This window comes from Amphiprion ocellaris, chromosome 9, assembly GCF_022539595.1.
Source record: "Amphiprion ocellaris isolate individual 3 ecotype Okinawa chromosome 9, ASM2253959v1, whole genome shotgun sequence".
In the NCBI taxonomy this organism is placed as follows: Eukaryota; Metazoa; Chordata; class Actinopteri; family Pomacentridae; genus Amphiprion; species Amphiprion ocellaris.
In genome coordinates this window covers 15,776,484-15,791,580 of record NC_072774.1, presented here as the reverse complement: position 1 = coordinate 15,791,580, position 15,097 = coordinate 15,776,484, and the positions used below count along the sequence as shown (strand labels likewise).

Genomic DNA, 15,097 nt, shown 5'->3' with positions numbered 1-15,097 from the left:
GTGCAGGCCATGTCCGTGAGCCACAATGTGCAGATTTTAGAAGTAGTATTAGCAGCATCTATAGTGTGTGCAGTCGCTCTGTTAGTTTTTTGACAGTGCTGATTTATCAGTTGTTGTCTTTTCCTCCTTTGCTTTTGACATATATTAATTACATTCAAACAGCTGCCGCAATGCTAATTTCTCACCGGGTCAGATTTTATTCTACTTGTAGAGAAGCATCTTCAGTTTACTGCATTGAGGGATAATTTCTGACTGTTCTACATATCCCTGTTCTGTTGGAGCACACATTTGACATTACAAATTCATTGTCCAAAACTGTAATATCATCCAATTTATGCTTTAATCAATTAACTTGACAATATTGATATTTGTGCAGCTGAAGGAAGCCATGGAACAATCCCTTTGGAGTTTCAGCAGGAATGTAAAAACATACATACTTCTCAATGGTGAAGAGCCTAAATTTACACAGTCACAACTGTAATTACTATAAAAATACTACAATATATATTTACCATCCAACATCCAGCGTGGCTGGACAAAAAAAAAATACAGAGTCTGAAATGACATGTTAATTATTTGTCTGTGTCTACATTGGCATTGTAGTACAAATTCAGTGGCAGTGGTGGCCCAATGGTTAAGTTTTCGGACCCTTGAGCAAGGCTCTTAACCCTTCCTGCTCCAGGGCGCTGTACCATGGCTGACCCCGCGCTCTGACCCCAATTGGGAAATGGGAAAACTGCAAATTTCCCCTTGTGGGACTAATAAGGGATTGAAAATACATAAATGCATTTATCAGAGCAGATTTTTAGCCACTTGAGGAATATTTTGCGTCAAATTAACAACTTTACAGTGCATTTTTTAACTTCTTTCAACCAGTTCTTACCTAGTGCTGCCTTGGCAGCAGCAGATGCCACTCTGGGGTCGACTACAGAAGCCAAGAAGGCTACTGTGCTCATGACAGGGTTTCCAGACTGGCTGAAGGGTATGGGCTGGTAGGCCAGAGGGCCCAGGGTTGTCTCAGTGCTCTCCAGGTACGGATCTTCAATGGGGAGCCGCAAGAAGTGCAGGATACACTCGTCTTGGGTACGTGAACCTACATGTTCTGACACTTTGTTCCAGTCGTCTTTGTACATCTCTAGGGCCTGGAAGATGGAGTGAGGATACAAGTCTTAGTCTTGTTACCTGTATGCGTTTCCAAAGTAAATGAGAAGTTGGAGAGTAAATAAATATTACAGACGTGTGAGGTGTACAAGACAGAAACGATGGGATAAAGATTTTTGGGTTTAGGAAAGAAGGTTATGAACTTTGGAGGAAAGAGTTATTTAACAGCAGATGGGAAGGCCAGTTGTGTTAGGAAAAGGTAGACTTATAAAGCCAGGAAGGATGAAACAAGAAGAGCATAAGGAGGAGGGAAGACATAAGAATTAAAAGTGAGAACGAATTAAAACAAAGATAAAAATACGGACAGTTCGGTGGTACAGAGAAAAAGAGATGGAGGGCAATTACTATCTTTTGTTTCATCATCATTTTTGGCATCTGGTTGTTCCAATTTCAGTGCTAAGCAGCCAAACACTTTCACAGTATTTTACAGGTTCCTCTGTCGTTGTATCCTGTGGGACTCACCTCCAGCAGCAGTAGAGTCTCCTGCTCGGTCCACTCCCTGGTGGTGTTGACTGCTTTACCCTGTAAGGAACAAAAGCACAATACTCTCAAAGATGAGAAACAGATAGTGGCAACGTGTCTGAGCAGTATTTGAAGGAGACTAACAATAGAGATTATTAAGAGATTATTATCCATTTAAATGAAGAAAGTATTTCTACTCCATGTAGCTGTTTTATATTTAACTCACAAGCGTACAGGGAATTGTAAAACCCTGAATAAGAAAACATGTTAAAGATGTTGAACAGGTTTTGTGCAGACCTTGATGTTTTTCTTGTAGAGGTCGGGGCGAAGGCCGAAGTTCTGCAGGTCGATAGGCTTGTCTTTGCCTTTGTCTGCGAAGTTGGGCATCGGCTGTGGAGGAGGAATCTGGAGGGATCAAAACCAGCAGGCACGAATCAACAGCATGTACACAGAGTTGTTTTAGCAATGATATTGTTTTACAAATGGAGCTTGTCAAACGGTACAAAATGTGTCTGGTATACTGAGTGAAAGGCAGAAAGAACAACATGATGCATTTTTAAGCAGATGTACATAAGTTCTTGACTTCCTAGTAAGAAAAAGGTACCTCCCTCAATTGTCTGAATGATACAGTACAATGCTGCAGCACCTCTTCTCACCCTGTGTCTAAACAGCTTCATTTTAGCTCATGTAACTCCACTCGCCCAAGTCTGCCCCCATCTGCTCTGATTGGCCAGCGAAGCAACATAGGTTATGTACAAAGTAGAGAAGGAGAGAGCATGTCTTTAACAGAGAAGGAATTGAGGATTTAAAGGCAGCGCTCATTTGCATACCACCCCTCCAGTGTGCCACTGGAGGGGCGTTATGCAAATGTCATAGATGGTAACGGAAGAAAAGTCTGGACTCAAATAAGGACTGTCATACAGGTAAAGAACAGTGCTTTCTGTGGGAGAGAATAACTCTCTTTGGCACAGACTTTGGGTTTGTGCATTTACAGACATTTCAGCAGCACAATAAAACTACAGCAGAGAAACCCTAAATAGCCCAACATGTGATCCTTTAAGTCTACTTTCTCCCTCCCTGTTAAAGTTTTTCTTACCGGTGGGGGTCGGTGGTTGAGGGGTATAAGACCAGAAGGCGTGTCAGCCAGTACAGTGAAGTGTGGTGTAGGTGGGGGACCCATGGGCAACGGGCGACTCTCAGCATCAACCTGGTAGTTCACCAAACCCCACTGCTCAAGGAATGCATGAACCCTGGGGGAAAATAACAATGACAAATGGCATTTATACCCTCTTCAATTCTGTGCTTTTTTCTGCTTATTGTACCAAAAATCCATAGAAAGATAATATTCTGTAATATTATTGAGATTATATTTGGAGTTTCAGGGCTAAAAATTTTCAATAAGTGTGAAATTACACTTATTACAAACTAATACAGTGACTTACTTTAATATTTAAACAGCTATAGTACTATTTATCTATTCTCAGCCCAACATTTAATCACCACAACTTATCTCGCACTGTGGCACAATCAAGGGATTTAGCACACCTCATGATGGCACAGACATCCCCAGTAAGGTTCCTGCGGCAAGAGGTGGAGGTGAGGTACTCCTGTGGGTTTAACCGATATGTGTCGATCATGAAGTTACGGTAGGCCAGATATCTGTTTGGGAGTGAGAAGAATTACAATGAGATTGGCTTTACAGGAAAAGCTTTGAGCCTACAGCAATGCACAAAATGGCGTTTATAACTGTGTGGCCAGTAGATGTGTGAATAAACTCACATTTCTGGAGTTTTAGACTTGTTCTTTCCATTGAAGAACTCAGGCAGGGCTCTTCTCTCAATCTCATGAATGCTGGAAAGAAAGAAAAAAATCAACATGGAAAATCACCCTCAGTCATTTTAAACAAGAAAACCCAACTGTGGCTTCTTCATTTGTTAGAACCAAATCTAATTTTTCACTGCAGTATTAATGATAGTGACCTGCAAATGTCAAGTGCATCTTTAATTGTAAGTAAAACTACTGACATCTAAAAAAAAAAAAAAAAAATGATGCAGAGTAATGTATCTCTTCGAAGGTCAAATACCTCACTACTCCTTCTCAAATAGAAATTCAAAGTCTCTTATCTCCCAGTTAGGCCACTCTTGTACTTATCCTCTATTGCGTTTGTTAAGGTGGTGGATTAATGCATGCATTTATAAGCCTTACAACATTTGTTATTTCAGCACAAGTTAAAGAGGTACAGGCCTGACAAAAAGTTCTATTAAATAATAGACACTTGTGTAGTATTTATGTGTTTATTCCTGTTACACAGCACTTACCAGTTGTAGTCAAACCATGCGGCATAGCTGGGGATGATGATGTGGTGAGTCTGTTCAGTCACATTGTCCTCACTGGCATCCATCAGTCTGTTAATTTCACCTTTGCCTTGTTCCTCATCATCCTGCCGAGAAAGAAAGACAAGGCATCAAGCAAGGCCAGCCAAGAAATTTAATGAAAGCGTCTCAACATTACAGTGTTTGCTGCAAGAAAATGAAGGCAATTTTGCAGAAACAATCTCACTTTCTATTTCCAATTTATTAAGCAGGCCCAACTGGGAGCTCAAGGAGACTCTCCCACAAATGCTGATAAACAGAGTAAAAATGGATTTTCAGATGCAGATGAAATATGAAATGCTTTCTGATACTAGTCTGGGGGGGGGGACTGTATAAGAAGGAAGACTGGTTAATTGACCAAATCACCAAAAAAGTTTAATGTTTAAACAATAAAAACTCTAACAGAGAGGTAATTTTATGTACATCATGTTTGTATTTAGAACACTGCACACTGGTGTGGTTTGAAGTTAACAAAACAATATATTTGACCAACCAATATTTTGACACCACCAGGTCTTTTTAGGCAAATGAAAGACAAGGACAATGTGAATTGGGTAGGACAGGGTCATATCTGACCAACAGAAACCTAACATTTTGCATGTTGCTAAATGTGAGATTTTCATTAATGCTTTAGGGTTTACATAATGTAATCATCTGGAAATGTATCCATAGAATATAATATGCTAATAATTGTTGGGAGCTGCAGTCCAACTGGGGCGACAGTCACATAAATACATTTTCATTTTTAAATAATTTTTTAAAATAAGAACTATCTCTGTCCAGACATGCATTTTAGTACCTTTTCAGAAACATTCTCCACAACCAGAACAGCAGTAAACACATATCACATGTACACCTGGCATGCGTGTGCAGGTGTAAACAAGCAGTAAAAGGTTGGTTGCTTAGTTGAAAAATATTCTGCAGGAGAAATAAAGTAGGACCAGAGATTTCTTTGCTTGGACCAACAAAGAGGTGGAACCAATTGTCAAAGAAAATATCAAAAGCTTATGTGTGTGCCATCTTCAAGAAAAAGGTAACATGACAAGGAGATCAAGGGGGGGGTGAAACACAGTACTTATAAGACCTGACTGCAAAGCGAATGTGTAGGGGTATGCATAATTGTTTCCAAAAATCTCCATTTCTGCTCATCCAGACCAAAATGCAAAGTAAGAGTTCTCAAACTACAACAGAGTCAGCAGGGTCTCCAAAAAATCTCCGTTCTAGGGGTTCGAAAATACATGGAGTAGTGTCGATACAAGGCATAAACATAGTTAAAGTTATGCAGTTATAAACAAAACATATCAGATTGGTCGCAGCCAAAGAAGTGAGGCAAACTGTCATCACACATCCACCCTTCTCACTCACATCTACAGTGTTTGGTTTGACAAAGAGAGTCATCAGTTGTCTTACCTTTCCACCAGAGAGCACAGAATCATCTTCCATGTCATCTGAAAAAGTATAAAACCAGTCTTTAGTTGAAATACTTCAAACTGTTGCATGGCTAATACTCATAAATACTTGTGAATTTCCCCTGGCGTGGGGAGAAATAAAGGACATATCTTATATATTGAAATTATTCAAACCACTAACATAACTCATAAACAACTCAACATACAAATTGAATTATGGATACACACCCAAGTCATTCCCTCCTTTGACCGGAGTATTCTCGCTGTCTTTCTTTGAATTTGCTGTACATAGAACAAAAGGGGAAAAAATGAACAAAGAACGGTATTGAAGGGGGTGAATAAAAATATTCAAACACAGTCTAATTTAGCCGTGGGCATGGAGGCATTAACCGGCACTCTGGTTTGCAGAAAAGGACACTAAAATAGATTGAATGTGTGTGTGTGCTGAAGAAAAAGGAGGAGATTTTTTTTGGGACAAAAGTGGGACATAGCAAATGGGACTCAGTCTAAATAGAGCATTTTCTGCCAGGGTTGTGTGTTTGGTTTTAAAGGAAATCTTTAAAGGGGATATAGATCAAGAAAAAAAAACCATCCTCAGGCTGTTTTGCTACTTTTCTTACTGGAAGACAGAGTGTCTGTATGTGAGAGTCAGAGGATTTTCTTAGTGCTGACTGGGTATGATGAGTGTGTACGATAACCACAAAGGGAATCCACCACAATTTTCAAACTTAAAAATGACTGATTAAAATGGATCCTTTTTCTTAACAGGTCCAACAGTACAAAGAATAAAGATATTACCAGGAAAGAACTATGATATGATATGCTCATTTGCAACAGTGAATATGGAGTCCTAGTCACAGACTGTAACACAACAGAAACAAAGTTATGCCTGATATGGTAATGCAGATGCATGTCACCATATGTACAACCCACTTACCATCACAATTGAAACCCTGAATTAAGTAAATGCACCTGAATGATGCCTCTGCTCTTGTTGCACTAAAAACACACTGCTTTTCTCATTGTCACAAGATCAGCCACTACACAAAATTTGAACATTATGTATCTGAGAAACAATTACTTACACGCTCATCCAAGTAAAGGTGTTTTAGAATCCTCAAAAGGATTTTTATCCATTTCAAGACATTTCAAATGTATGGCTAAATGTAAACAAAAAGTTCAAAATAGGTTGATAATTATACAGTTGGCAAAGACGGCCCAACGACAAAGCCTTCAGATGCTACTTTGCATCTGTGCAGAGTGAGTTTCTGTGCAGTCAAATTTCCATCCTCGCAAAAACATTGTTGCAGTGTCTCATTGATATTTGTCTGGTTAAGACCTCATAAGTCAAAATGCTGTATTCATTTTGGGAGCTTGCAAGTCTCAGTGTGGAAACATCTTTTCATCCTTTACATCACATCTACCCCTCAGTGATCTGAGGGGTAGATGTGATGCTAAGTATCTGTTTGATGACAAGCTGTTGAATTTTAAAGTCTAAACTTAAGTTTATGTGGTGCTGCTAATGTTCAACTACAAACTGTTGCCCTCAGGTATTCAGGCTCACCCAGCTTGAAGAATATTAAACCTGGAACATTGCTGTGCCAACTTTCTGCACATCCCTTGTGCTGGCACACCAACTACAAATGGGGAAACTATCAAATAATAATATAAGACTAATCTACAATTTCCAAAATCAATGGTTAATTGTTTTTATTACTTCCATTTTTAAAAAAAAATATAATTGTTGATTAAATATATTTGGGTTTTGAAAGTTGGCAAGCAAAGAAAGTAAAGTGGGCTTGAGACTGCTGGGGTTTTGTGTATGTGTGTGCATGTTTTTTTAACATTTTCGATGTAAAACTATCAAAAACAATGTACTATTAATCAGTCTTATATTGACCTCGGCAGCACCTGAATAAATGTACAGCAACAGATCGCAAAACTGATTCCTGGTAAAATACAATTAACAGGTCAATTCTACTTCTTGACATTTTAAACAAACTGCTGCTTCAACCCCACAATTCAATGTGATCATGTAATAATGAAAGGGAGATTCCAGCTTTATCCCGTCTCTCAGCACATACCATTCTTGGACATGCTGCCCTCCTCCATGCTGGCACCAGCTGAGGAGTCGTCCAAGTCCTTGGTCATGTCCTCCTCAGTGTCCTCCTCTTCGCCTCTGTGGCCTCGTCGCTTCCAGTGAGGCCCTGGGTTCCTGACAGAGAGACAAGCAGATTCTAGGTTATTTAAATGCAACTGGAAACACTTCTCAATTCAGCGCATATTTATTTCTTAATTTTAAAGAAAAAAATCTCATCAAAAGTTCAAACCCAGCAATGAATGGATCCTTCAAACAGATACTGGCTGTTCTTCTGACGCCTGATATATCCTAGTGGTGGGCACTAGGATAGAGCTTCATTGTTGTCCATAAACTACTAAAGCACATCTGTGAGCCTCATTGTTGAACAGGGAGACATGCTTTTAAATTACCATGTAGTTTTCATTGACTCATTCTCATATATACATACTCAGTCCTGCTACATGAACACTCTCTACAGCACTAAAGTCAAACTAATACACAGCTGAAAATAGTTCCAAACACTTTGACTTTTTACTCTGGTTTGAGTAATCTTTGATAAAAACTGCTTTGCTAAGCCATTAAACAACAATGCTAACAATTAGAAAAAAACTATTAAATGAAATACTTAAGACCTCTTTATGTAAGATTTACGCAAAAATAGTGCATTTGGGGCTGAGTGCCAAAGACAGAGCACCGAAATCGGAAAGGAACCAGGAAAATCCTAAAATGAGACTGCCCAAAGCTGCATTTGTTCACATTTTCTTCCATTTTACAACTTGTGTTGTGTGCGCCACCTAAGCCTAAAAAAAAAAAAAAATCCAACTTAAAACGTCGCTGCTTACCCCTTCTTGCCTCCCTTCTTCCGGGACTCAGCAGGAGTGCTGGGTGGCGAGGGGGAGCGCCTCCTCTTCTTGCCGGCAGAATTGGCCTTGCGCTCCTTTCGATCGGGTGTACGGGAAGACTGATCAGACAAACCCCGTGCAGCACAGGGAGCGAGGGATGGAGGATGAGAGAAAGAGCCGCAGAATGAGAGGATGGAACGGTTGCACACACAAGGAGGGGAAGCGGTGGGAGAACGACGGAAGGGAGGGGGGAGGATGCTGTGGAGGAGACGAACAGGGTTCCTGTATATTGTCTTCTTTCAAAAGAACTTCTCTTCTACATAGACTTTCACTTCTGGATCTGTGTATTGTGGTGAATATCTGATTTAATTTGTCTTTAGCAGACAAACTTTTGTAATGTCTGGTCTATGAAGTTGTGGTTGTTTACTAACTTTTTTTGGCCACCTCTACTCCAAATGTAACCAAAGCGACATTGTTGACCAACAGGCTCCAATTTTCTTCGTCTCAAACTAAAGGTATATTAAAACCTAGTATAATTTCCAATATTGAGACTATTGTGGCTCTGTGGGTCATCTGAACTTGCACTCTTTACCTCATATGTAATGACTTAGGGAAACAAGGAGTTGAACAAAGCTATGCATAGTAGTGGAACTAGTGCAAGCTCCCTGCAACTTTCCAAAAAACATGAACTTTTTAAAATATTTATTTCAAGTAAATACAAACATTACCCTGAATCATTTTAAAGCGGGAGCAGTGAACCATCAGGATGGCCAGATCTAGTATAATAAAAACTGAATGTCTTCCCTTTCATGGCATTTAAGTGCAGTCACCTAACAGCTGTTGGCCTGCTTGTAAATTCAGTAATGTGAGTGTAGCAATGTTTTGGTTAACTAGCTCTCCATCTCATTTTTAAATTGTGGAAATCATTCAGTCACTTTTCTAACAAGGACAGAAACCCTGAAATTCACTTAAAGGAGACAAAGTGAGGAAAGGTTTGAAAAGGATGGGCAACAGACTGAAGCCAGTTGTGGATGAAGGAGGGCGACGATGCACATTGTACATAGCCATGCAAGAAAACACAGACTAGCAGCAAAACCTTATACACTCTTTCACACACGCACCTATACACAAGCATATACTAAAATTTCCAACACCGCATTTTCGTACAGTGCAGAATTCATGACCAGCTTTAGCTTTATATCTTCGATTAACAGTCGACGTTTTTCACCTGTTCATCATAATAATTATCATGTTGGATATAATGACAATTGTAATTGTAAAGCTGCACTGATGAACTACAGATACAAAAAACTACTTTCACACCCAAGATTTTTTGAAACACTCATAGCACAAACACCTACCTCTTCCTCCTTGGGGAAGATCCTCTGGCGGAAGCTTACTGGTTTCTTGTTCTCATCTACCTCATAGTCTTCCTCATTCATCCACTCATTGAAAGCATCCGTGTCTAAAACCCACTTGGCATGGACCTGATTAGGAGAAGCATGGAGACAAGAGTTCAAGTTGTTAACTACAGATTCATCTAATCATCACTTTGCAATACATGACTGTCCCAATTTTCCTTCTTTTCCCAGTAGAAGGTACAAAAAATGCAGTGCACATTTAAATGTTTTTAAATGTGTTGTCGTAGCACCATTGTGGTATAAACAAAATATAACTTTATTACTATGCCAAAGGAAACACTAATTACAATAAACAGCAGCAATCAGTAGCAAAGATCACAAAGTAATATACATTCAACAATAACAATAAAATATAATAAAACAATATGTAAATAACAGCAGCAGATCAACGACAAAGAAGCACAACTACCCTCTTGGACATTAGTGAAAGGCCAATGCACAACAGGCAGATAAACAGAGGTTCCTGTTCGATGATAAATGCAGGTGAAACAACCTACATTACTTGAAGAGATCCACACAGCTCTTGTGATCACTTTGGTTAGTAGCCTAGCAACACTCAAATGTTCTGCACTTGCTGCACAAAAATGTGTCAATGTTCTTTTTCTCTTACAGCAAATGTTTTATAAAACATTTGTACTGATGTAGTCAAGCTCTGCTATGAAAACATTTTAGCAGTCACATAGACTGTGGATGTATCCTTGGAGCTAGAATCCATCAAGACAAATAAGCAACACTTGATGACTTGACACCAGCTGGTTATTTCTTTCTCAAACACCATTTTGTGATTAAAGACGCTTGAATAGTTTTACATTCTTTCTGTTTCCGCAGAGTAAAGCTCCGTTATCTATGCTCTCCTCATTTCTCACCTTCCAGGGTCTGTCAGTGTTCGGTGGGTCTTCCAGGTCACCGTCGACCTCGCTGGCTGACACCCAGGTGTCATAGCTAACAGGATAAAACACAGCATTGGATCAGGGATCTGTACAACACTGATGAAATGATATACAGTCTTCAAGTTGAAATCATGTCTGGATGAAATCATTAGATATTTATTTGTTTGATGTGACTGATATATCATAATTGTAAAATGAATGATGGATTTTTTTTTTTTTAAATAAAAGCTGAATGAAATTTGGTTCCCTAAAATTCAGGAGGAATGAACAGGGAGCCACCAGCATGGGGACAGCTATGTCTGTGAGCTTCTCTTCATGTTTCTGTGCTCACCTGTCTGGGTAGAGACCCCAGTGCACAAGCACCTGTTTGTCTTTCCTCATGACAGGACGCAGCCACTCCTCTGCAAAAAAAAAACAAACAAAAAAAACAGAAAAAACAACTGATTCATACTTCACAATAATGTCGAAAATGCTACGGATTTTATAAACAATAACATATCCACAACTACAAAATAACACAAAACAGGATTATTGGTTGTATATTTGCTTAGATAGGCAGATTCAACACTGTTCAAAAGAATACAGTCTAAGCAAAAAAATAAATAAATAATATAACCAATAAAAAAAATTAATAATGCAAATAGTAAAATTGTGCAAATACAAGTTCAATGTGACAAACAAGCATTTATTCTATCATAGGGAATTAATCTCCTTATCATTCATTGCTGCAATGAATGTGATGTGGACCAAGGAAATTGCTGAAAAGAATTATCTCTACATATTATGCAATTTGGAACTGAATCCTAACATTACAAAAATTTCTAACTGACCTTCTTCTTGCTGCGATGGAGAGGGGTAAATGTGGTGGGTGGCCTTTGACTTATCTTCAGTGATAGAGCCCTGGAGGACACAGGGGAAAAAAATGATAAACAATCAGAAAGACAGATGCAGCAGAGTATGCCTTTAGAAAGTCTTTGGCTGGCTTGATGTAGGCTCACCTGGTGCCTTTTGATGATGTCTTTGAGTTTACTGGCCTGTTTCTGCTCGATGTCCGATGACAGGAACACAGTGGGTCGAGTTAAGCAGTTATTCTACAAGTACAAAAGCTCAGAGTTAGAATCAGATACAAAGTTGCTTACATCAAGGCTAAAAAAAAGGATAATCATTTTAATCAATTAAGTCAATTTACAATCATAGTGGACAGGTTTATCCAACTAAATACATGAAGAACATCTTCAGTCAGCAGCTTGTGTGTGAGAAGTTGACTAGTACCTGGACCAAGTTCTTCTCGACATTTAAGAACATCTCCACATTTCTGTCCATCCGCGAGGGATTCTGCAGGTCAAATCTACGCCTAGTATGGTGCACAGAAAACAGAAAGATACCATGAGGTACGGCTGCAACACCGTAATTGTTCAAATCAAGCTACTTTAGTGTATTTATCCAGTGATGTTAAGTTTAAAATATATGACATATCAACCAACAACTGCATAAATGCTCTAGCTGGGGCACCAAAAAAAGCAAATTGTTAATTGTTGTTGAATTGTTAATTGCTGTGAATTTATGCAAAATGGAAATTGAGGGTTCATATTTTTACCTCCACCAACATTCACTCAAAAGTACAAATCTATTACTGCTGTTTCTGAACCTTAAAATATGCCAAATTTAGGACTTTTACAGAACTACGTTTACAATACTTTTCGGGAGTGGAGACTCTATAGTAAGAAAAGAGCAACTTTGTTTGAAGAAAGCCACTTGGTTCACATGCCAGAATTATGTGATAATCTGAGTTAGGGTCAGGACCAGATTTATCTTGTAAACTTAACCAGAAGTCAACTCACCAGCCCTGTTCGCTCTTAAACTTGTACACAGACCCTAAGATGTGACATAGAGCCCCTCCTGCCTTGAAATCCAAGAAACACTTGGCCTTAAGAAAAGAGGAGAAAGAAGAAGAGGACAAGTTACGATATTGCAGCACCTAGAGTATAGTTATGATGGTTTCTTTATAAGTAATGTGTATGTATGCTTACAGGGAGCTTGGTGAGAGCAGGATTATTGACCCTGCGCCCAAAAGCATCCTCCTGGAATTGCAGCAGCTGAACCACCAAGCCCGCCAAAGACTTACTTGAGGGGGAGTCATTCTGGACATACTGGGACCAGGCAGAGATAAAAACATTCATTAACACACATACATCTACAAATGCACAATACATCAAAAACCATACAGCTTCACAATTCAACTGTCATCAGTGATAGGAGGAAATTGCTCAAATCATCATGTAATCTGTTACGTATTTAAATCAATCACTTAAATCCTGGCCAAATTGAAGAAAAGCACAATTTACAAGAGCTCAAATGGAAAAGATGGAATTTAACCCAAAGACAAAACAGTCCAAAAGTTAAAGAGTGGATTCTTGATTGAGCAATAATATCATGGTGCACTTAATTCGAAGCATCCATGGAAGTTGGTGTTTTTATTTGCATCAACAGAGAGGTCACAAGGTCAAGGCCAATAACAACATAGTATACAGAGTGGGTAGGGTTTAGTGTTGCTCAAGGACACTATAGCACGGGTCCCTCCATTTACCATACATATAAACTTTCACATAAAATGATAAATATTCTACACAAGCTATAAAAAAAAAGAGTGAATCTATTTATAGCCAAAGACCCACCTCTTGTACAGTGACTGCATAGCAACGAGCTGAAGCCAAACGTTCACGAATTCCCGGGTTTAAAACTTAACCAAGCCTCCAAAACTGCATCCAACATCTATATTTTTTATTTTAATATTATTATTATTTCTTCGATTTAAGCGTCAGTGGGTTTGAATAAGAGCACGAAGAGATAAGAGGAGCACTCTTTGTTTGGCTAACTTGGTGGGCGAGTGGAGCCCGCACAGTCTGGTATGCTGCTGTGTTGACAAAACTCAACGCTGAATACTCTCAGCACCAAATACGACTGTGCTTGCAGAATGCACAAAGCGATCTGATTATTAGTTTCTGAATAGAACATAATATTAACTGGGAATAAAAGGCAGACTATGTTCATTTTACTTATATTTTGAGTTGTAGGACTGCCTGGTATCTCGTGACTAGCAATTGGTTAGCTTCTGGGGCCTTTCAAAATGCTGGTAAAAGTTTCGGTAAATTTCTGAGCTTAAAAAGTTGCACATAAAAGCTTAAAAAATATATTCAACGTCCATTCTCCGCTCGTTTGTAAACATTTTTCTCCTTAGTGTGTGTTATGAGTAGCTATGTTGAATGAGCGGTTAGCTTCTTAACTAAGAGTTAGCTAACTGATGAAGACCTTCACTCTGGTAAAATTAGGCACTACTATTTTGTTGCATGTTTTACTTGGATAAATCCAAACTTCAGACTCGCACACAAGCTAAAATTTCAGCATAAAAAGGCAAAACGTTCCCGTTAGTTAGCATTGTGTGGCTAGCTAAGATATCAGCGCTCCATTGTGCCAGCGGGACGCGGGCCTTCATAGAAATCAATGGAGCTAGCTCACCTTCTTGTAGTGCTTTCCGATCCATAGCCGCACCGTCTCCAGCTGGGATATCGTCTCTGAACTTTCCCAGAATTTCGTAGACGGACCGCCGTCTTTCTTTCGTCCCACTGCGGTACCACCGACGACTGGGCCGGTGGCCGGTCCGCCTGAGCCCGTTCCGCCTGCCGTTGTCGCCGCCGTCGCCATTGTGTGTTTTGTTCGCTGCGTTGTCTTTCTCCTCCACGGCGTCGCTCACCGTGCAAGTTTTCGAATGATATTGCGCAGCCGCAAAAGAGTTATCACGTTTCAAGTCTCGCGAGTTTTGATGTGACTGGGGCTCATGGGAAATTAAAGCATCTAAGGAGGTTTTACTTTACTTTGTGTTTAAAAGTCTCTCCTTAAAGCTAAAAACGACCTGGACTCTTTCGATTTTATTTAAATAATTTATTTTATATATATTTTTTTCCATTTTGTGAGTTATTTACTGAAACTTTCTTATTTTATCATTAATAATAATAATAATAATAATAATAATAATAATAATAATGTATTTTTTTTCTACAGCGCTTTTCAAAGTACTCAGACACTTTAAATAGTTACTTTATAAAATCCGCACATATTAAAACAGAGGTTATAAAACATCATAAAAATAAATTAGTGTTACATATTAAAAGCAGCTATAGCAATTTATTATTTCAGTACAATCTCATATGTTGTATTTGAAAACAAATCTTTACTTTTTATGTCTTCCTTAATCGTTTTGAGCAAAAAATATTAATAACAATTTTTTTAAAAAGTTTGGTTGATCACATGAATACACATATTTTTCAGTCTTCCATCTCTTGCTAGTGTGACTGCTGTGCACAGTTATACCGCACATAAATCTGTGCCCCTGTTATGGGGCTTGGGGCCATTGCGTTCCTTTCCCTTAGGGTCAGGTCGTAACAACACGTGCAGTCTCAAAA

At 39.0% G+C, this 15,097-nt stretch overlaps 1 protein-coding gene across 2 annotated transcripts in view; it reads right to left on the bottom strand.

Annotated features, from left to right (window-relative positions):
• smarcc1a (SWI/SNF related, matrix associated, actin dependent regulator of chromatin, subfamily c, member 1a) overlaps positions 1-14,403 on the bottom strand; it is a 28,485-nt gene extending 14,082 nt beyond the window's left edge. The window contains exons 1-20 of one of the 2 annotated variants that reach the window (XM_023276720.3): positions 14,154-14,403; positions 12,668-12,787; positions 12,479-12,564; positions 11,910-11,991; positions 11,636-11,728; positions 11,468-11,537; positions 10,969-11,038; positions 10,614-10,689; positions 9,688-9,813; positions 8,327-8,445; positions 7,489-7,619; positions 5,633-5,686; positions 5,406-5,443; positions 3,942-4,063; positions 3,403-3,474; positions 3,169-3,282; positions 2,720-2,873; positions 1,921-2,028; positions 1,624-1,683; positions 884-1,142 (exon numbers count right to left, since the gene is read on the bottom strand). In XM_023276720.3, coding sequence (XP_023132488.2) covers positions 884-1,142; positions 1,624-1,683; positions 1,921-2,028; positions 2,720-2,873; positions 3,169-3,282; positions 3,403-3,474; positions 3,942-4,063; positions 5,406-5,443; positions 5,633-5,686; positions 7,489-7,619; positions 8,327-8,445; positions 9,688-9,813; positions 10,614-10,689; positions 10,969-11,038; positions 11,468-11,537; positions 11,636-11,728; positions 11,910-11,991; positions 12,479-12,564; positions 12,668-12,787; positions 14,154-14,339 — 2,140 coding nt within the window. In that variant the 5' untranslated portion in view covers positions 14,340-14,403. The remainder of the gene's footprint in view (positions 1-883; positions 1,143-1,623; positions 1,684-1,920; positions 2,029-2,719; positions 2,874-3,168; positions 3,283-3,402; positions 3,475-3,941; positions 4,064-5,405; positions 5,444-5,632; positions 5,687-7,488; positions 7,620-8,326; positions 8,446-9,687; positions 9,814-10,613; positions 10,690-10,968; positions 11,039-11,467; positions 11,538-11,635; positions 11,729-11,909; positions 11,992-12,478; positions 12,565-12,667; positions 12,788-14,153) is intronic. The other variant, XM_055013688.1, reaches the window with a different exon arrangement.
• Positions 14,404-15,097: the final 694 nt, after the last annotated feature.